General features: G+C 49.4%; 1 protein-coding gene across 1 annotated transcript in view; it reads right to left on the bottom strand.

Annotated features, from left to right (window-relative positions):
• LOC118696794 (M1-specific T cell receptor alpha chain-like) overlaps window positions 1–22087 on the bottom strand; it is a 200181-nt gene that overhangs the window by 10033 nt on the left and 168061 nt on the right. The window contains exon 4 of the mRNA XM_054517466.1: window positions 14260–14310. Coding sequence (XP_054373441.1) covers window positions 14260–14310 — 51 coding nt within the window. The remainder of the gene's footprint in view (window positions 1–14259; window positions 14311–22087) is intronic.

Here is a 22087-nt window from a genome sequence, read left to right as displayed (position 1 = left end):
CCTTTGCAAAATGGTGCCCTGGGATGGGTGTGTGCTGGGTTAAGGCTGGAGAACATGGCAAGGTTTTGTTGGAAGCAGCTCACAGAATGACAGAATAAATTAGGTTGGAAAAGATCTTTGAGATCATCAAGTCCAACCTATGAGCCAACACCTCTTCATGGACTAAACCCTGGCACTGAGTGCCCATCCAGGCTTTGTTAAAGCCTCCAGGGATGGTGACACCACCCTCTGAAACCAGCTTCACCCCTCTGCATTTTGCTGCGCTGTGATGGTTTTCACCATTTCAATTCTCCTCTGCTTGAGGAGACTGATGTAGGAGCCTAGTTCCTGTTGAATTTCCAAGACAAATCCTCTTGCACATGTAAAACCTCTGTCACGTTCATTCTCAGGAGCAGAGAGGGGAAAATATCCTTGCAGCCATGGAAATCACTTGCTCTGAATACCATCTGAAAATTCATTGTCCTGTTGCTAAAATATTGTGGGGTGGCAAAATAGGCAAAATAATTTATCAGCTGAAAGAAGAACTTATTCTACGTGGATTCTACCTGAATTCAGACATACCTGGAGAAACCACCAGTTTGGTTCCAGCTCCAAAGGTAAGCTTGTTGTAACTCCCAGAATTACACTGTGACACAGCCCTTTGCAAAATGGTGCCCTGGGGTGGGTGCGTGCTGGGTGAAGGCTGGAGAAGATGGCAAGGTTTTGTTGGAAGCAGCTCACAGAAGGACAGAATAAATTAGGTTGGAAAAGACCTTTGAGATCATCAAGTCCAACCTATGAGCCAACATCTCCTCATGAGTTAAACCCTGGCACTGAGTGCCAATCCAGGCTTTGTTAAAGCCTCCAGGGATGGTGACACCACCCTCTGAAACCAGCTTCACCCCTCTGCATTTTGCTGGGCTGTGCTGGTTTTCACCATTTCCCTTCTCCTCTGCTTGAGGAGCCCAGTTACTGTTGAATTTCCAAGACAAATCCTCTTGCACATGTAAAACCTCTGCCATGTTCATTCTCAGAAGCAGAGAGGGGAGAATATCCTTGCAGCCATGGAAATCACTTGCTCTGAATACCATCTGAAAATTCATTGTCCTGTTACTAAAATATTGTGGGGTGGCAAAATAGGCAAAATAATTGGTGAGCTGAAAGAAGAACTTATTCTACCTGAATTCTACCTGGATTCTACCTGAATTCAGACATACCTGGAGAAACCACCAGTTTGGTTCCAGTTCCAAAGGTAAGCTTGTTGTAATTCCCAGAATTACACTGTGACACAGCCCTTTGCAAAATGGTGCCCTGGGATGGGTGCGTGCTGGGTGAAGGCTGGAGAACATGGCAAGGTTTTGTTGGAATCAGCTCACAGAATGACAGAATAAATTAGGTTGGAAAAGATCTTTGAGATCGTCAAGTCCAACCTATGAGCCAACACCTCTTCATGGACTAAACCCTGGCACTGAGTGCCCAACCAGGCTTTGTTAAAGCCTCCAGGGATGGTGACACCACCCTCTGAAACCAGCTTCACCCCTCTGCATTTTGCTGGGCTGTGCGGACTCTCACAGTTTCTCTTCTCCTCTGCTTGAGGAAATTGATGTAGGAGCCCAACTCCTGTTGAAAAATTCCCAAGACAAATCCTCTTGCACATCTAAAACCTCTGCCATGTTCATTCTCAGGAACAGAGAAGGGAGAATATCCTTGAAGCCATGGAAATCACTTGCTCTGAACACCAACTGAAAATTCATTGTCCTGGTGCTAAAATATTGTGGGGCGGCAAAATAATTTGTCAGCTGAAAGCAGAATTTCTACTGAATTCTACCTGAATTCTACCTGGATTCAGACATACCTGGAGAAACCACCAGTTTGGTTCCAGCTCCAAAGGTAAACTTGCCATAAGTCCCAGAATTACACTGTGACACAGCCCTTTGCAAAATGGTGCCCTGGGATGGGTGTGTGCTGGGTGAAGGCTGGAGAAGATGGCAAGGTTTTGTTGGAATCAGCTCACAGAATGACAGAATAAATTAGGTTGGAAAAGACCTTTGAGATCATCAAATCCAACCTATGAGCCAACACCTCTTCATGGACTAAACCCTGGCACTGAGTGCCCAACCAGGCTTTGTTAAAGCCTCCAGGGATGGTGACACCACCCTCTGAAACCAGCTTCACCCCTCTGCATTTTGCTGGGCTGTGCTGGTTTTCACCATTTCACTTCTCCTCTGCTTGAGGAGCCCAGTTACTGTTGAAAAATGCCCATGACAAATCCTCTTCACCTGTAACACCTCTGCCATGTTCATTCTCAGGAACAGAGAGGGGAAAATATCCTTGAAGCCATGGAAATCACTTGTTCTGAATACCATCTGAAAATTCATTGTCCTGTTGCTAAAATATTGTGGGGGGGCAAAATAGGCAAAATAATTTATCAGCTGAAAGAAGAACTTGTACCTGAATTCTACATGAATTCTACCTGGATTCTACCTGGATTCAGACATACCTGGAGAAACCACCAGTTTGGTTCCAGCTCCAAAGGTAAACTTGCCATAATTCCCAGAATTACACTGTGACACAGCCCTTTGCAAAATGGTGCCCTGGGTGGGTGCGTGCTGGGTGAAGGCTGGAGAAGATGGCAAGGTTTTGTTGGAAGCAGCTCACAGAAGGACAGAATAAATTAGGTTGGAAAAGACCTTTGAGATCATCAAGTCCAACCTGTGAGCCAACATCCCCTCATGAGCTAAACCCGGGCACTGAGTGCCCATTCAGGCTTTGTTAAAGGCTCCAGGGATGGTGACACCACCCTCTGAAACCAGCTTCACCCCTCTGCATTTTGCTGGGCTGTGCTGGTTTTCACCATTTCACTTCTCCTCTGCTTGAGGAAATTGATGTAGGAGCCCAGCTCCTGTTGAAAAATTCCCAAGACAAATCCTCTTGCACATGTAAAACCTCTGCCATGTTCATTCTCAGGAGCAGAGAGGGGAAAATATCCTTGCAGCCATGGAAATAATTTAACACCAACTGAAAATTCATCATCCTGGTGCTAAAATATTATAGGGCAGCAAAATAGGCAAAATAATTGGTGAGCTGAAAGAAGAACTTATTCTACCTGGATTCTACATGCATTCTACCTGGATTCTACCTGAATTCAGACATACCTGGAGAAACCACCAGTTTGGTTCCAGCTCCAAAGGTAAACTTGCCATAACTCCCAGAATTACACTGTGACACAGCCCTTTGCAAAATGGTGCCCTGGGATGGGTGTGTGCTGGGTGAAGGCTGGAGAAGATGGCAAGGTTTTGTTGGAAGCAGCTCACAGAAGGACAGAATAAATTAGGTTGGAAAAGACCTTTGAGATCATCAAGTCCAACCTGTGGCCCAACACCTCTTCATGGACTAAACCCTGGCACTGAGTGCCCATCCAGGCTTTGTTAAACCCTCCAGGGATGGTGACACCACCCTCTCCCTGGGCAGACAATTCCTGTGCTCAATCAGTGAAGAATTTTTCTTCTTTCAGTGAAGAATTTTTTGCTGATGTCCAACCTGAACTTCTCCTCGTGCAGCTTACGGCAGTGTCCTCTCTTTCTGTCTGTGGTCACCTGGGAACAGAGCCTGACCCCACCTGGCTGCACCCTCCTGTCAGGGAGTTGTGGAGAGTGATGAGGTCTCCCCTGAGCCTCCTTTTCTCCAGGATAAACAAACACAAGTTCCTCACAGGACTTGTGTTCCAGACCCCTCCCCAGCCTTGTTGCCCTTCTCCGGACACATTCCAGCCCCTCAATGTCCTTTCTAAATTGGGGGCCCAGAACTGGACAAAGCACTCGAGGTGCTCCCCAATCACTGATGAGCACAGGGGAAGAATCACTGCCCTGCTCCTGCTGGCCACACCATTCCCAATCCAGCCCAGGGGTTTTTATGACTTAGAGCAAAGGATAAACCCACCCCAAACAAGAAGATGTTTTTACCAAGCACAAAGACAGCACAGGCAAACAAGCCTGCCGATGTGGCAAGTAGAAAAAAGGTCTCAGAATTTTCCACTGCAAGAAAACTGAAAAACAACTTCCAGCTTAAACTGTGATGTACTAACTTTGAGTGATTGGAGAATAGTTACGTGAATATGGTAATTACAGTAGTTATGATAGGCTATAGATAAAAGTTAAGGTATAGATTGGTTCTACTGTATGGAGATGCTCAGCAAAGAAAAGTAAATAATGCATTGTAACCAAAACCTCAACTTTTTGTACCTGGCTCATCTATCCAGCCTGTCCAGATCCCTCTGCAGAGCCCTCCTGCCCTCCAGCAGCTCCACACATGCTCACCAAACATTACTGGCTGGTGATCCAGTGATGTTCACCATTACTGGTGAACCTCTACCACCTCAGCATAAATCAGCCCTTCCTTCAGCCCCATTCCTCTGCCTGCTTAATTCATCATCTGTGTGCTCTGTCCTCTCTCTCCGGGCAGCAGCAGCACCTGTGTCCATCCCTGTGTGCACACACAACCTCCCAGGCTGTGTTTGGAGCCTCCTGACTGCTGCTGTTGAATCCCACCAGGCTGTGTCACCTTCCTGCTCTCTCTTCTTGCAATGTCCCCCCTCCATCATGAAGTGCAGGCTGCACTTCATGTTGTAATGATTCACACTTGGAATCTTAGCAACCTGTAAGTGTTCAGGTTGGAAAAGCCCTCCAAGACCATGAAGCCCAACCCATACCCCAGCAGTGCCAGGTTCACCCCTAAACCATTAAATTTAGCAGGGGGTGTCCAAACACATCCTCCCAATCCCAATTTTGGCCCATGTGGGAAACCCAAATCCATGGCAGGGCTGCCAACATTGTGCTTCCCAAAGCTGTGCCACTCCAAACAACCAAAAACAAGAGAGAAATGAAGAAATTCCACCTCCCAGGCCAAGGGCTTGCTCACCTGGCAGGACTGAGAGCACTGTCCCCTTGCCAAAAATGACTCTGGCTGCCACATTTACACCCTGGCACATTTCCTTGCAAAAACTCCTCTGCCAGCCCTGCACCTGATCTCAAGCAAAATTGGTCAGGTTGTGTCACAGACGTATTTTCTGAAAAATCCTTTGCTAGGATCTTTTCTCCTGAGAAGCTGAGAGGACTCAGAAAGGAAATGTAAACAATAATTATCTGCTGCTGTGGAATGCAACAGGTGCACCTTTGATTGGTCTCATGTGGTTGTTCTTAATTAATGGCCAATCCCAGTCCAGCTGTCTCAGACTCTCTGGTCAGTCACAAGATTTTATTACCATTCCATTCCTTTCCTTGCTAGCCTTCTGATGAAATCCTTTCTTCTAGTCTTTTAGTATAGTTTTAGTATATCATTTTCTTTTAATATAATATATATCATAAAATAATAAATCAGCCTTCTGAAACATGGAGTCAAGATTCTCATCTCTTCCCTCATCCCAGGACCCCTGCAAACACCACCACACGTTTGGAAAAGCCCTCCAAGAACATGAAGTCCAGCCCATACCCCAGCAGTGCTATGTTCACCCCTAAACCATTAAATTTAGCAAGGAGTGTCCAAACACATCCTCTCAATCCCCACAACTAACAGGAAACATCCACAGCTCGTGTCATTCCCATTTCTCTCTCTGGGTTGTGGCTCCAGTTCTACAGCTCCCAGCAGTAACCCAGAGGTCACTGCTAGAGCTGCTGCAACAGCCTGAACTGCATTTTGATCTTCCTTTGCAAACATTACCCCTATTTTTGAGTGGACTGAAAATCTCAGTGTCCCAAATCTCAGAAATCTTATTTAGTCTTACACATCCCTGCTCTTGCATTTCACCTACATGTTGTCACTTTTCCAATAATGATTTTCCCCAGCAGTCACACATTTCCAGAACACACTGGATAAGCACAAAGTCTCCCACTTCTTTCCTCAGAACACTAAAACCAGCTCAAATTTCTCCACAAATCCACTGTACTTGGTGCAGCTCAGCATTGTCTGTGTCAATGTCTACATTGTTGGGTCCACCTTGGCTCAGAGGGGAGACAACTCACCTGGGGCAATGAGAAGTCTGGTTCCACTCCCCCAGACTGGTTTTCCCCAGTTTGCAGAGGACACACAGTGTGAGAGCTCATTACAAAATGGGCTGGGATCCCCTCAGCCCTGGGGCTGCCCCTGCCAGGGGCTCTGAGCAGATTGCCAGAGATCTCCTCTGGCCTCTCTTTGCCCAAACCCCGTTTCTCTGTTCAATCCCTGGGGAGAACTGCACTGGATTGGGGTCACAAAACCTGGCAGAGATGGGCAGAAGCTCCCCCGCAGTTACCAGGGGACAGTTTGGGATCCCTGCCCCAAAGGCTGCTTGCCCTGCAAAGGCAAAGGGAAGGGAAGAACCCCCTGGAGCCAGCCTGGAGCAGGGACCCTGGCACAGGGCACCTTGCCAGCAGCCCAGATCCCAGCTCCAAGAGGCATCTTGGCAGTGCCAGGGGTGTTCCAGCACTGCAAGGAAAACCTTCCTCATCCACAGCACAAAAACCACTAAAGATGGTTTCCAATGGCAAGTGATAAAAGCCACATTACATCAAGTACTTAAAATTAAATCAGATAAAGGCCTGAAAGACGCTTTGTATGGCTGGATTTCACGTTGTGAGCAAAACTGACTGGATAACCTTTTCCATTTCTATTTTATACCATTCTGTGACTTTGAAAGATACAATCCTCTGCTGCTTATAAACCAGGAAATGTTACAATTATTATCTATATCATATGGACTTTTTTTCCCTTTCTACAAGACAGACAATGACAAGGGGAAAAAGGCAGACAAGTCTGGCACATCCCAATTTTGGCCCATGTGGGAAACCCAAATCCATGGCAGGGCTGCCAACATTGTGCTTCCCAAGGCTGTGCCACTCCAAACAACCAAAAACAAGAGAGAAATGAAGGAATTCCACCTCCCAGGCCAAGGGCTTGCTCACCTGGCAGGACTGAGAGCACTGTCCCCTTGCCAAAAATGACTCTGGCTGCCACATTTACACCCTGGCACATTTCCTTGCAAAAACTCCTCTGCCAGCCCTGCACCTGATCTCAAGCACAAAGCACCTGCAATTCCAGGCACCAACAAAGCTTCCTGACACACCAGGCTCCATTCCCTGCACAAGGCAACATCTGTTCCCAGCTCCTGTATGAAAAGCAGCAGCTCCCTTTGCCTTTCTGAATTTTGGGCAGCCATGAGAGACAAGTGCCAGCCATGGCAAGGCTTTCCCAGAAAGCTGCTTCTGGCATTCACATTTTCTGAAAAATTCCTTTGCCCAGGACTTTTCTCCTGGGAAGCTGAGAAGCCTCAGAGAAAAGGAAAACAATTCTTATCTCATTTGCTTCTCCTCTGTTTTGCTCCTGTGGAATGAGGTTGGAGATTGTTCACCCACAGGTGATTGTTTAATTAGATTCCTGTGTGAGTTGTTTTGATTCTTTGGCCAATCAGGGCCAAGCTGTGCTGGAACTCTGGAAAGAGTCACAAATTTTATAATTATCTTTTTAGCATTCTGTAAGTATCCAAGTCTATATTCTCTAGTATAGTTTAGTATAGTATTCTTCATGATAATAAAGTATTATAAAGTAATAAATTAGCCTTCTGATGGAGTCAGATTCAGCATTCCTTCCTTCATCACGGCACCCCACAAATACAATAGATGCTCACTCACTGGGCTGGATGGAGAGTCTGGTCCCTGAGCCAAAGGTCAGCTTGCCATAGCCAGATCCAAAATCACACAGCATTTCCTGCCCTAACAAAAACCTTCCCCACCTCCTGGCAGCATTGCTCAACCATTTCTTGTTTGGCCTTAGATGTTTATTACTTCTTATCTATATTATAGTCTCACAATAGAGACTATACATCAAAAAATGTCCTTGTCTCACCTAAATCACCTAAAATGCCCCTCTCAGCCCCCAAATGCCTTTGGACCAAGCCCTGGCACAGCTGTCAGACTGAGCAGGCTCAGAGGCTCTGCTGGTACCCCCCAGAAGAAGGGAAAATCCACTCCTGAACCCTTGTTCCAAGTGCAGCTCCTTGTGCAAGGGGAGTTTCTGTGCATTGCCAGCATCTCAGAGCCTCTGCTGAAGGTTCCCAGCAGCAGCAGCAATGAATGAAGGAGCCTCTGTGCTCTGCTGCCAATCTGCTCTGTCCCTCACACAGCCCCAGAGCCCACAGGGTGCCCCAGGGGACAGGGAAGGGATTGGGCCAGAGGAGGCCCAGGAAAGCTGAGCACTCACTGGGCTGGATGGAGAGCCTGGTCCCTGAGCCAAAGGTCACCTTGTTGAATCCAAAATTCACACAGCATTTCCTGCCCTAACAAAAACCTTGCCCAGCTCCTGGCAGCACTGGGCACCCAGGGCCCAGCAGAAGCTGCTGAATGCCAGGAGGATGCAGGCAGAGCCTGAAGGGAAGAACTGCCAGGATCTGATTGCAGCCCCAAGGGCACTGCTGGAGCTGCAAGGACAAGCCCCTGGCTGAGGGGCTGCTGCTCCTGCTCTGGGCTCAAGGAGTGGGGATCTCCTGCAGGTTCCCATCCCAGAGACGGCCCTGCAGCACCCACAGGCAATGAAATGGCAGCTGAAATCTCCCTGCCCTCACAAAGGTGGCTCAGACACACCAAGGATGTGTGGAGCACTCGGCAGGGGACACTCCAGGACTTTGGACAAAGGACACACAGAAAGCTGAGCACTCACTGGGCTGGATGGAGAGCCTGGTCCCTGAGCCAAAGGTCAGCTTGGAGGCAAAGCCTGAATTCACACAGCATTTCCTGCCCTAACAAAAAGCCCCAGCAGCCTCCTGAGAGCAGCAGCTCTGCCCCAGGCTCTGCCCAGCCCTGCCAGAGCTGGGCAAACACAAACCCTCCCTGTCTCTATCCCACAGCCCTGACTGCTCCGGATGATCTGAAAGTGCAGAAGAACAGGAATGTTCAAGAAGTTTCACAGTGACTTCTGTGAGCCAGAGAGAATTTTGAGAGGAGGATCCATGTTTACCCCTGAAAGAATTTCCTATCAAAGTAGGAAAACCAAGACATAGACACAGAACACAAGAAACCAAGGAGGAAAGGAGGATAAATAAGAGAAACCGGCAACTGCCTATTCCAATGAGCATTTTGTCTCTCATGACCAATGAGTAAAGTGCAAACTTATGAGCTTTGTAAGCATGTATAAAAAGCATGCAGGCTACAATAAAAACAGCTTGAAGCCTTCTGAAAATGGAGTGTGTTCCTTTGTTTTGGCAGCTGAGCACTCACTTGGCTGGATGGAGAGTCTGGTCCCTGAGCCAAAGTTCAGCTTGTTGTTGCCAGATCCAAATTCACACAGCATTTCCTGCCCTAACAAAAAGCCCCAGCAGCCTCCTGAGAGCAGCAGCTCTGCCCCAGGCTCTGCCCAGCCCTGCCAGGCACATTTGGCTCTCCCAGCAGAGTTGAATGAAGCAGTGAAAGGAAGGGAAAGCAGCAATTGCTGAGCTGGGCCATCCTGCCCCACACTCCAGGCTCAGCCTGGAGAGCACAAAATGTCCCTGGCTCACCTCAAACACAAAACGTCCCTGGCTCACCTAAAGCACCAATTGTCCCTGTCTCACCTGAAATAAATGTGTGAGATGTTATTTCTTGTTTGGCTTTAAATATTTATTAGCTCTTATCTATATGATGGTCTCAAAATTGAGACTCTACATTGGAAAATGTCCCTGTCTCACCTAAATCTCAAATTGTCCCTGCTCCCATAAATCACAAATTGTCTCTGTCAGCCCTTCTGCTGCTCAAACCCTAAACCCACCATCAATGAGGGAAATCCAGATAAACCTGTTTCTTACTTGGTTTCACAAGCAGCTTTGTTCCTTTCCCAAAGGTGAATTTGTAGCCATCATTCACACAGTGAGAAAGGAGCCAACAAAAACCACCCTGCAGGCCAGCAGTCAAATCCACAGATATTGTGTGCCCCAGTCATTGAGGAAAGACCCAAAAATGCAGCAGCTGCTTCAGGGAAAGATGGGGCTGGGGCTGTTTCAGTGCCTAATCCAGCTTTTCCTTCTGCCTCAGCTGCTCTGCAGTCTGGGATTTCCAGGGAAGCAAAGAGAAGCCAGGCAGTCTTTCAAGCCTGTCTAGAGCAGTCATTACACCACAGCATTCCTCTCCCAGAATAATTACATAAAATCATTGCAGGATTAAAAAAAAATAAATAAATAAACCCCAAAGAGAAGAAAGCTCAATTCCCCAGGTTTTAAAGCAAGGAATGCAAATTGTTTTGCCTCTGGGTTTGTCCAATCCTTTGCACAGATTCAAAGCATGAATTATCCAGGACATTTTCCAACAAAAAGAGAAACTACATTGAGCATTTCACCCCAGTTTCCCCAGCCACTGGCTGGCTGTGGGATCCCACTGAAAGCACAGCTCCCTTTGCACAGGGAAAGGGGGGATTTCTGTGCACAGCATCACTTTGGACACACTAAATCACAAATTGTCCCTGTCAGCCCCCAAATGCCTTTGGACCAAGACCTGGCACAGCTGTCAGACTGAACAGGCTCAGAGGCTCTGCTGGTACCCAGAGGAAGGGAAAATCCACTCCTGAACCATTGTTCCAAGTGCAGCTCCCTGTGCAAGGGGAGTTTCTGTGCATTGCCAGCATCTCAGAGCCTCTGCTGAAGGTTCCCAGCAGCAGCAGCAATGAATGAAGGAGCCTCTGTGCTCTGCTGCCAATCTGCTCTGTCCCTCACACAGCCCCAGAGCTCACAGGGTGCCCCAGGGGACAGGGAAGGGATTGGGCCAGAGGAGGCCCAGGAAAGCTGAGCACTCACTGGGCTGGATGGAGAGCCTGGTCCCTGAGCCAAAGGTCACCTTGTTGAAGCCTGTATTCACACAGCATTTCCTGCCCTAACAAAAACCTTGCCCAGCTCCTGGCAGCACTGGGCACCCAGGGCCCAGCAGAAGCTGCTGAATGCCAGGAGGATGCAGGCAGAGCCTGAAGGGAAGAACTGCCAGGATCTGATTGCAGCCCCAAGGGCACTGCTGGAGCTGCAAGGACAAGCCCCTGGCTGAGGGGCTGCTGCTCCTGCTCTGGGCTCAAGGAGTGGGGATCTCCTGCAGGTTCCCATCCCAGAGATGGCCCTGCAGCACCCACAGGCAATGAAATGGCAGCTGAAATCTCCCTGCCCTCACAAAGGTGGCTCAGACACACCAAGGATGTGTGGAGCACTCGGCAGGGGACACTCCAGGACTTTGGACAAAGGACACACAGAAAGCTGAGCACTCACTGGGCTGGATGGAGAGCCTGGTCCCTGAGCCAAAGGTCAGCTTGGAGCCATAGCCTGAATTCACACAGCATTTCCTGCCCTAACAAAAAGCCCCAGCAGCCTCCTGAGAGCAGCAGCTCTGCCCCAGGCTCTGCCCAGCCCTGCCAGAGCTGGGCAAACACAAACCCTCCCTGTCTCTATCCCACAGCCCTGACTGCTCCGGATGATCTGAAAGTGCAGAAGAACAGGAATGTTCAAGAAGTTTCACAGTGACTTCTGTGAGCCGGAGAGAATTTTGAGAAGAGGATCCATGTTTACCCCTGAAAGAATTTCCTACCAAAGTAGGAAAACCAAGACATAGACACAGAACACAAGAAACCAAGAAAGAAAGAAGGATAAATAAGAGAAACCTGCAACTGCCTGTTCCAATGAGCACTCTGTCTCTGGTGACCAATGAGTAAAGTGCAAACTTATGAGCTTTGTAAGCATGTATAAAAAGCATGCAGGCTACAATAAAAACAGTTTGAAGCCTTCTGAAAATGGAGTGTGTTCCTTTGTTTTGGCAGCTGAGCACTCACTGGGCTGGATGGAGAGCCTGGTCCCCGAGCCAAAGGTCAGCTTGTTGTTGCCAGATCCAAATTCACACAGCATTTCCTGCCCTAACAAAAAGCCCCAGCAGCCTCCTGAGAGCAGCAGCTCTGCCCCAGGCTCTGCCCAGCCCTGCCAGGCACATTTGGCTCTCCCAGCAGAGTTGAATGAAGCAGTGAAAGGAAGGGAAAGCAGCAATTGCTGAGCTGGGCCATCCTGCCCCACACTCCAGGCTCAGCCTGGAGAGCACAAAATGTCCCTGGCTCACCTCAAACACAAAATGTCCCTGGCTCACCTAAAGCACCAATTGTCCCTGTCTCACCTGAGTTAAATGTGTGAGATGGTATTTCTTGTTTGGCTTTAAATATTTATTAGCTCTTATCTATATGATGGTCTCAAAATTGAGACTCTACATTGGAAAATGTCCCTGTCTCACCTAAATCTCAAATTGTCCCTGCTCCCATAAATCACAAATTGTCCCCGTCAGCCCTTCTGCTGCTCAAACCCTAAACCCACCATCAATGAGGGAAATCCAGATAAACCTGTTTCTTACTTGGCTTCACAAGCAGCTTTGTCCCTTTCCCAAAGGTGAATTTGTAGCCATCATTCACACAGTGAGAAAGGAGCCAACAAAAACCACCCTGCAGGCCAGCAGTCAAATCCACAGATATTGTGTGCCCCAGTCATTGAGGAAAGACCCAAAAATGCAGCAGCTGCTTCATGGAAAGATGGGGCTGGGGCTGTTTCAGTGCCTAATCCAGCTTTTCCTTCTGCCTCAGCTGCTCTGCAGTCTGGGATTTCCAGGGGAAGCAAAGAGAAGCCAGGCAGTCTTTCAAGCCTGTCTAGAGCAGTCATTACACCACAGCATTCCTCTCCCAGAATAATTACATAAAATCATTGCAGGATTAAAAAAAAAAAAATAAACCCCAAAGAGAAGAAAGCTCAATTCCCCAGGTTTTAAAGCAAGGAAAGCAAATTGTTTTGCCTCTGGGTTTGTCCAATCCTTTGCACAGATTCAAAGCATGAACTATCCAGGACATTTTCCAACAGAAAGAGAAACTACATTGAGCATTTCACCCCAGTTTCCCCAGCCACTGGCTGTCTGTGGGATCCCACTGAAAGCACAGCTCCCTTTGCACAGGGAAAGGGGGGATTTCTGTGCACAGCATCACTTTGGACACACTAAATCACAAATTGTCCCTGTCAGCCCCCAAATGCCTTTGGACCAAGCCCTGGCACAGCTGTCAGACTGAACAGGCTCAGAGGCTCTGCTGGTACCCAGAGGAAGGGAAAATCCACCCCTGAACCCTTGTTCCAAGTGCAGCTCCCTGTGCAAGGGGAGTTTCTGTGCATTGCCAGCATCTCAGAGCCTCTGCTGAAGGTTCCCAGCAGCAGCAGCAATGAATGAAGGAGCCTCTGTGCTCTGCTGCCAATCTGCTCTGTCCCTCACAGAGCCCCAGAGCCCACAGGGTGCCCCAGGGGACAGGAAAGGGATTGGGCCAGAGGAGGCCCAGGAAAGCTGAGCACTCACTTGGCTGGATGGAGAGCCTGGTCCCTGAGCCAAAGGTCACCTTGTTGAAGTCTGTATTCACACAGCATTTCCTGCCCTAACAAAAAGCCCCAGGAGCCTCCTGAGAGCAGCAGCTCTGCCCCAGGCTCTGCCCAGCCTTGGCCGGGCTCAGAGGGGCAGCAGAGGGGACACAGAGCCCTGTCCCGGCTCCTGTGCCTCCCTGGGCTGCAGTGGCACAGCACAGCCTGGCCAGGGCAGCTGGAGCCACAGGAGCAGGAGTGTGGCCACTGGGTGCATCCCTAAAACATCCCAAAGTCATCCCACAGTCACAGGCAGAGCAAGGAGCCTTGGTCTGGGCACTCCCTGAAGGCAAAGTCACCCCTGGCCAGGGACACACAGAGATTGCCAAAGGCCCAGCCAGGCTGCTGCTCTCAGCCCCCAAGGAATGAGCTGAAAGGCAGCAGAAAGCACAGAAAGCACAGCAGCAGTGCTGCACTCACGTGGCCTGACAGTGAGCCTGGTCCCTGAGCCAAAGGTCACCCTGTAGCTGCCAGATCCAAATTCACACAGCATTTCCTGCCCTAACAAAAACCTTGCCCAGCTCCTGGCAGCACTGGGCACCCAGGGCCCAGCAGAAGCTGCTGAATGCCAGGAGGATGCAGGCAGAGCCTGAAGGGAAGAACTGCCAGGATCTGATTGCAGCCCCAAGGGCACTGCTGGAGCTGCAAGGACAAGCCCCTGGCTGAGGGGCTGCTGCTCCTGCTCTGGGCTCAAGGAGTGGGGAGCTCCTGCAGGTTCCCATCCCAGAGACGGCCCTGCAGCACCCACAGGCAATGAAATGGCAGCTGAAATCTCCCTGCCCTCACAAAGGTGGCTCAGACACACCAAGGATGTGTGGAGCAGTCGGCAGGGGACACTCCAGGACTTTGGACAAAGGACACACAGAAAGCTGAGCACTCACTGGGCTGGATGGAGAGCCTGGTCCCTGAGCCAAAGGTCAGCTTGCCATAGCCTGAACTCACACAGCATTTCCTGCCCTAACAAAAAGCCCCAGGAGCCTCCTGAGAGCAGCAGCTCTGCCCCAGGCTCTGCCCAGCCCTGCCAGAGCTGGGCAAACACAAACCCTCCCTGTCTCTATCCCACAGCCCTGACTGCTCCGGATGATCTGAAAGTGCAGAAGAACAGGAATGTCCAAGAAGTTTCACAGTGAATTCTGTGAGACAGAGAGAATTTTGAGAAGAGGATCCATGTTTACCCCTGAAAGAATTTCCTATCAAAGTAGGAAAACCAAGACATAGACACAGAACACAAGAAACCAAGAAAGAAAGAAGGATAAAAAAGAGAAAACTGCAACTGCCTGTTCCAATAAGCATTTTGTCTCTCATGACCAATGAGTAAAGGGTAAATTTATGAGCTTTGAAAGAATGTATAAAAAGCATGCAGGCTACAATAAAACCAGTTTGATTCCTTTTGAAAATGGAGTGTGTTGCTCTGTTTGGCAGCTGAGCACTCACTGGGCTGGATGGAGAGCCTGGTCCCTGAGCCAAAGGTCACCTTGTCGTATCCTGAATTCACACAGCATTTCCTGCCCTAACAAAAAGCCCCAGGAGCCTCCTGAGAGCAGCAGCTCTGCCCCAGGCTCTGCCCAGCCCTGCCAGGCACATTTGGCTCTCCCAGCAGAGTTGAATGAAGCAGTGAAAGGAAGGGAAAGCAGCAATTGCTGAGCTGGGCCATCCTGCCCCACATTCCCGGCTCAGCCAGAGCGCAACACGTCCCTGGCTCACCTCAAACACAAAATGTCCTGGGCTCACCTAAAGCACCAATTGTCCCTGTCTCACCTGAATTAAATGTGTGAGATGGTATTTCTTGTATGGCCTTAAATATTTATTAGCTCTTATCTATATGAGGGTCTCAAAATTGAGACTCTACATTGGAAAATGTCCCTGTCTCACCTAAATCTCAAATTGTCCCTGCTCCCATAAATCACAAATTGTCCCCGTCAGCCCTTCTGCTGCTCAAACCCTAAACCCACCATCAATGAGGGAAATCCAGATAAACCTGTTTCTTACTTGGTTTCACAAGCAGCTTTGTCCCTTTCCCAAAGGTGAATTTGTAGCCATCATTCACACAGTGAGAAAGGAGCCAACAAAAACCACCCTGCAGGCCAGCAGTCAAATCCACAGATATTGTGTGCCCCAGTCATTGAGGAAAGACCCAAAAATGCAGCAGCTGCTTCATGGAAAGATGGGGCTGGGGCTGTTTCAGTGCCTAATCCAGCTTTTCCTTCTGCCTCAGCTGCTCTGCAGTCTGGGATTTCCAGGGAAGCAAAGAGAAGCCAGGCAGTCTTTCAAGCCTGTCTAGAGCAGTCCTTACACCACAGCATTCCTCTCATAGAATAATTACATAAAATCATTGCAGGATTAAAAAAATCAATAAACCCCAAAGAGAAGAAAGCTCAATTCCCCAGGTTTTAAAGCAAGGAATGCAAATTGTTTTGCCTCTGGGTTTGTCCAATCCTTTGCACAGATTCAAAGCATGAACTATCCAGGACATTTTCCAACAAAAAGAGAAACTACACTGAGCATTTCACCCCAGTTTCCCCAGCCACTGGCTGGCTGTGGGATCCCACTGAAAGAACAGCTCCCTTTGCACAGGGAAAGGGGGGATTTCTGTGCACAGCATCACTTTGGACACACTAAATCACAAATTGTCCCTCTCAGCCCCCAAATGCCTTTGGACCAAGCCCTGGCACAGCTGTCAGACTGAGCAGGCTCAGAGGCTCTGCTGGTACCCAGAAGAAGGGAAAATCCACTCCTGAACCCTTGTTCCAAGTGCAGCTCCCTGTGCAAGGGGAGTTTCTGTGCATTGCCAGCATCTCAGAGCCTCTGCTGAAGGTTCCCAGCAGCAGCAGCAATGAATGAAGGAGCCTCTGTGCTCTGCTGCCAATCTGCTCTGTCCCTCACAGAGCCCCAGAGCCCACAGGGTGCCCCAGGGGACAGGGAAGGGATTGGGCCAGAGGAGGCCCAGGAAAGCTGAGCACTCACTGGGCTGGATGGAGAGCCTGGTCCCCGAGCCAAATGTCACCTTGTTGAAGCCTGTATTCACACAGCATTTCCTGCCCTAACAAAAAGCCCCAGGAGCCTCCTGAGAGCAGCAGCTCTGCCCCAGGCTCTGCCCAGCCCTGCCAGGCACATTTGGCTCTCCCAGCAGAGTTGAATGAAGCAGTGAAAGGAAGGGAAAGCAGCAATTGCTGAGCTGGGCCATCCTGCCCCACATTCCCGGCTCAGCCAGAGCGCAACACGTCCCTGGCTCACCTCAAACACAAAATGTCCTGGGCTCACCTAAAGCACCAATTGTCCCTGTCTCACCTGAATTAAATGTGTGAGATGGTATTTCTTGTATGGCCTTAAATATTTATTAGCTCTTATCTATATGAGGGTCTCAAAATTGAGACTCTACATTGGAAAATGTCCCTGTCTCACCTAAATCTCAAATTGTCCCTGCTCCCATAAATCACAAATTGTCCCCGTCAGCCCTTCTGCTGCTCAAACCCTAAACCCACCATCAATGAGGGAAATCCAGATAAACCTGTTTCTTACTTGGTTTCACAAGCAGCTTTGTCCCTTTCCCAAAGGTGAATTTGTAGCCATCATTCACACAGTGAGAAAGGAGCCAACAAAAACCACCCTGCAGGCCAGCAGTCAAATCCACAGATATTGTGTGCCCCAGTCATTGAGGAAAGACCCAAAAATGCAGCAGCTCCTTCATGGAAAGATGGGGCTGGGGCTGTTTCAGTGCCTAATCCAGCTTTTCCTTCTGCCTCAGCTGCTCTGCAGTCTGGGATTTCCAGGGAAGCAAAGAGAAGCCAGGCAGTCTTTCAAGCCTGTCTAGAGCAGTCCTTACACCACAGCATTCCTCTCATAGAATAATTACATAAAATCATTGCAGGATTAAAAAAATCAATAAACCCCAAAGAGAAGAAAGCTCAATTCCCCAGGTTTTAAAGCAAGGAATGCAAATTGTTTTGCCTCTGGGTTTGTCCAATCCTTTGCACAGATTCAAAGCATGAACTATCCAGGACATTTTCCAACAAAAAGAGAAACTACACTGAGCATTTCACCCCAGTTTCCCCAGCCACTGGCTGGCTGTGGGATCCCACTGAAAGAACAGCTCCCTTTGCACAGGGAAAGGGGGGATTTCTGTGCACAGCATCACTTTGGACACACTAAATCACAAATTGTCCCTGTCAGCCCCCAAATGCCTTTGGACCAAGCCCTGGCACAGCTGTCAGACTGAACAGGCTCAGAGGCTCTGCTGGTACCCAGAAGAAGGGAAAATCCACTCCTGAACCCTTGTTCCAAGTGCAGCTCCCTGTGCAAGGGGAGTTTCTGTGCATTGCCAGCATCTCAGAGCCTCTGCTGAAGGTTCCCAGCAGCAGCAGCAATGAATGAAGGAGCCTCTGTGCTCTGCTGCCAATCTGCTCTGTCCCTCACACAGCCCCAGAGCCCACAGGGTGCCCCAGGGGACAGGGAAGCGATTGGGCCAGAGGAGGCCCAGGAAAGCTGAGCACTCACTGGGCTGGATGGAGAGCCTGGTCCCTGAGCCAAAGGTCACCTTGGTGTAGCCTGAATTCACACAGCATTTCCTGCCCTAACAAAAACCTTGCCCAGCTCCTGGCAGCACTGGGCACCCAGGGCCCAGCAGAAGCTGCTGAGTGCCAGGAGGATGCAGGCAGAGCCTGAAGGGAAGAACTGCCAGGATCTGATTGCAGCCCCAAGGGCACTGCTGGAGCTGCAAGGACAAGCCCCTGGCTGAGGGGCTGCTGCTCCTGCTCTGGGCTCAAGGAGTGGGGATCTCCTGCAGGTTCCCATCCCAGAGACGGCCCTGCAGCACCCACAGGCAATGAAATGGCAGCTGAAATCTCCCTGCCCTCACAAAGGTGGCTCAGACACACCAAGGATGTGTGGAGCACTCGGCAGGGGACACTCCAGGACTTTGGACAAAGGACACACAGAAAGCTGAGCACTCACTGGGCTGGATGGAGAGCCTGGTCCCTGAGCCAAAGGTCAGCTTGGAGGCAAAGCCTGAATTCACACAGCATTTCCTGCCCTAACAAAAAGCCCCAGCAGCCTCCTGAGAGCAGCAGCTCTGCCCCAGGCTCTGCCCAGCCCTGCCAGAGCTGGGCAAACACAAACCCTCCCTGTCTCTATCCCACAGCCCTGACTGCTCCGGATGATCTGAAAGTGCAGAAGAACAGGAATGTTCAAGAAGTTTCACAGTGACTTCTGTGAGCCAGAGAGAATTTTGAGAAGAGGATCCATGTTTACCCCTGAAAGAATTTCCTATCAAAGTAGGAAAACCAAGACATAGACACAGAACACAAGAAACTAAGAAAGAAAGGAGGATAAATAAGACAAACCTGAACTTCCTATTCCAATAAGCATTTTGTTTTTCTCTGGTGACCAATGAGTAAAGTGTAAATTTATGAGCTTTGTAAGAATGTCTAAAAAGCATGCAGGCTACAATAAAAACAGTTTGAAGCCTTCTGAAAATGGAGTGTGTTGCTTTGTTTTGGCAGCTGAGCACTCACTTGGCTGGATGGAGAGCCTGGTCCCTGAGCCAAAGGTCAGCTTGTTGTATCCTGAATTCACACAGCATTTCCTGCCCTAACAAAAAGCCCCAGGAGCCTCCTGAGAGCAGCAGCTCTGCCCCAGGCTCTGCCCAGCCCTGCCAGGCACATTTGGCTCTCCCAGCAGAGTTGAATGAAGCAGTGAAAGGAAGGGAAAGCAGCAATTGCTGAGCTGGGCCATCCTGCCCCACACTCCAGGCTCAGCCTGGAGAGCACAAAATGTCCCTGGCTCACCTCAATCACAAAATGTCCTGGGCTCATCTAAGCACCAATTGTCCCTGTCTCATCTAAGCACCAATTGTCCCTGTCTCACCTGAAATAAATGTGTGAGATGTTATTTCTTGTTTGGCTTTAAATATTTATTAGCTCTTATCTATACGAGGGTCTCAAAATTGAGACTCTACATTGGAAAATGTCCCTGTCTCACCTAAATCTCAAATTGTCCCTGCTCCCATAAATCACAAATTGTCCCCGTCAGCCCTTCTGCTGCTCAAACCCTAAACCCACCATCAATGAGGGAAATCCAGATAAACCTGTTTCTTACTTGGCTTCACAAGCAGCTTTGTCCCTTTCCCAAAGGTGAATTTGTAGCCATCATTCACACAGTGAGAAAGGAGCCAACAAACACCACCCTGCAGGCCAGCAGTCAAAGCCACAGATATTGTGTGCCCCAGTCATTGAGGAAAGACCCTAAAATGCAGCAGCTGCTTCATGGAAAGATGGGGCTGGGGCTGTTTCAGTGCCTAATCCAGCTTTTCCTTCTGCCTCAGCTGCTCTGCAGTCTGGGATTTCCAGGGCAAGCAAAGAGAAGCCAGGCAGTCTTTCAAGCCTGTCTAGAGCAGTCCTTACACCACAGCATTCCTCTCCCAGAATAATTACATAAAATCATTGAAGGATTAAAAAAACAAAAATAAACCCCGAAGAGAAGAAAGCTCAATTCCCCAGGTTTTAAAGCAAGGAATGCAAATTGTTTTGCCTCTGGGTTTGTCCAATCCTTTGCACAGATTCAAAGCATGAATTATCCAGGACATTTTCCAACAAAAAGAGAAACTACACTGAGCATTTCACCCCAGTTTCCCCAGCCACTGGCTGGCTGTGGGATCCCACTGAAAGCACAGCTCCCTTTGCACAGGGAAAGGGGGGATTTCTGTGCACAGCATCATTTTGGACACACTAAATCACAAATTGTCCCTGTCAGCCCCCAAATGCCTTTGGACCAAGCCCTGGCACAGCTGTCAGACTGAACAGGCTCAGAGGCTCTGCTGGTACCCAGAAGAAGGGAAAATCCACTCCTGAACCCTTGTTCCAAGTGCAGCTCCCTGTGCAAGGGGAGTTTCTGTGCATTGCCAGCATCTCAGAGCCTCTGCTGAAGGTTCCCAGCAGCAGCAGCAATGAATGAAGGAGCCTCTGTGCTCTGCTGCCAATCTGCTCTGTCCCTCACACAGCCCCAGAGCCCACAGGGTGCCCCAGGGGACAGGGAAGGGATTGGGCCAGAGGAGGCCCAGGAAAGCTGAGCACTCACTGGGCTGGATGGAGAGCCTGGTCCCTGAGCCAAAGGTCAGCTTGTTGAATCCAAAATTCACACAGCATTTCCTGCCCTAACAAAAACCTTGCCCAGCTCCTGGCAGCACTGGGCACCCAGGGCCCAGCAGAAGCTGCTGAGTGCCAGGAGGATGCAGGCAGAGCCTGAAGGGAAGAACTGCCAGGATCTGATTGCAGCCCCAAGGGCACTGCTGGAGCTGCAAGGACAAGCCCCTGGCTGAGGGGCTGCTGCTCCTGCTCTGGGCTCAAGGAGTGGGGATCTCCTGCAGGTTCCCATCCCAGAGACGGCCCTGCAGCACCCACAGGCAATGAAATGGCAGCTGAAATCTCCCTGCCCTCACAAAGGTGGCTCAGACACACCAAGGATGTGTGGAGCACTCGGCAGGGGACACTCCAGGACTTTGGACAAAGGACACACAGAAAGCTGAGCACTCACTGGGCTGGATGGAGAGCCTGGTCCCTGAGCCAAAGGTCAGCTTGCCAGAGCCATAGCCTGAATTCACACAGCATTTCCTGCCCTAACAAAAAGCCCCAGCAGCCTCTTGAGAGCAGCAGCTCTGCCCCAGGCTCTGCCCAGCCCTGCCAGAGCTGGGCAAACACAAACCCTCCCTGTCTCTATCCCACAGCCCTGACTGCTCTGGATGATCTGAAAGTGCAGAAGAACAGGAATGTTCAAGAAGTTTCACAGTGACTTCTGTGAGCCAGAGAGAATTCTGAGAAGAGGATCCATGTTTACCCCTGAAAGAATTTCCTAGCAAAGTAGGAAAACCAAGACATAGACACAGAACACAAGAAACCAAGGAGGAAAGGAGGATAAATAAGAGAAACCTGAACTTCCTATTCCAATGAGCATTTTGTTTTTCTCTAATGACCAATGAGTAAAGTGTAAATTTATGAGCTTTGTAAGCATGTATAAAAAGCATGCAGGCTACAATAAAAACAGTTTGAAGCCTTCTGAAAATGGAGTGTGTTGCTTTGTTTTGGCAGCTGAGCACTCACTGGGCTGGATGGAGAGCCTGGTCCCTGAGCCAAAGGTCACCTTGTTGTTGCCAGATCCAAATTCACACAGCATTTCCTGCCCTAACAAAAAGCCCCAGCAGCCTCCTGAGAGCAGCAGCTCTGCCCCAGGCTCTGCCCAGCCCTGCCAGGCACATTTGGCTCTCCCAGCAGAGTTGAATGAAGCAGTGAAAGGAAGGGAAAGCAGCAATTGCTGAGCTGGGCCATCCTGCCCCACTCTCCAGGCTCAGCCAGAGCGCAACACGTCCCTGGCTCACCTCAAATACAAAATGTCCTGGGCTCATCTAAGCACCAATTGTCCCTGTCTCACCTGAATTAAATGTGTGAGATGGTATTTCTTGTTTGGCTTTAAATATTTATTAGCTCTTATCTATATGAGGGTCTCAAAATTGAGACTCTACATTGAAAAATGTCCCTGTCTCACCTAAATCTCAAATTGTCCCTGCTCCCATAAATCACAAATTGTCCCCGTCAGCCCTTCTGCTGCTCAAACCCTAAACCCACCATCAATGAGGGAAATCCAGATAAACCTGTTTCTTACTTGGTTTCACAAGCAGCTTTGTCCCTTTCCCAAAGGTGAATTTGTAGCCATCATTCACAC

The sequence above is a fragment of the Molothrus ater genome, chromosome 27 (genome assembly GCF_012460135.2).
Source record: "Molothrus ater isolate BHLD 08-10-18 breed brown headed cowbird chromosome 27, BPBGC_Mater_1.1, whole genome shotgun sequence".
Taxonomy (NCBI): Eukaryota; Metazoa; Chordata; class Aves; order Passeriformes; family Icteridae; genus Molothrus; species Molothrus ater.
The sequence above is the reverse complement of the archived record's forward strand: the minus strand, read 5'-3'. Positions and strand labels throughout refer to the sequence as shown.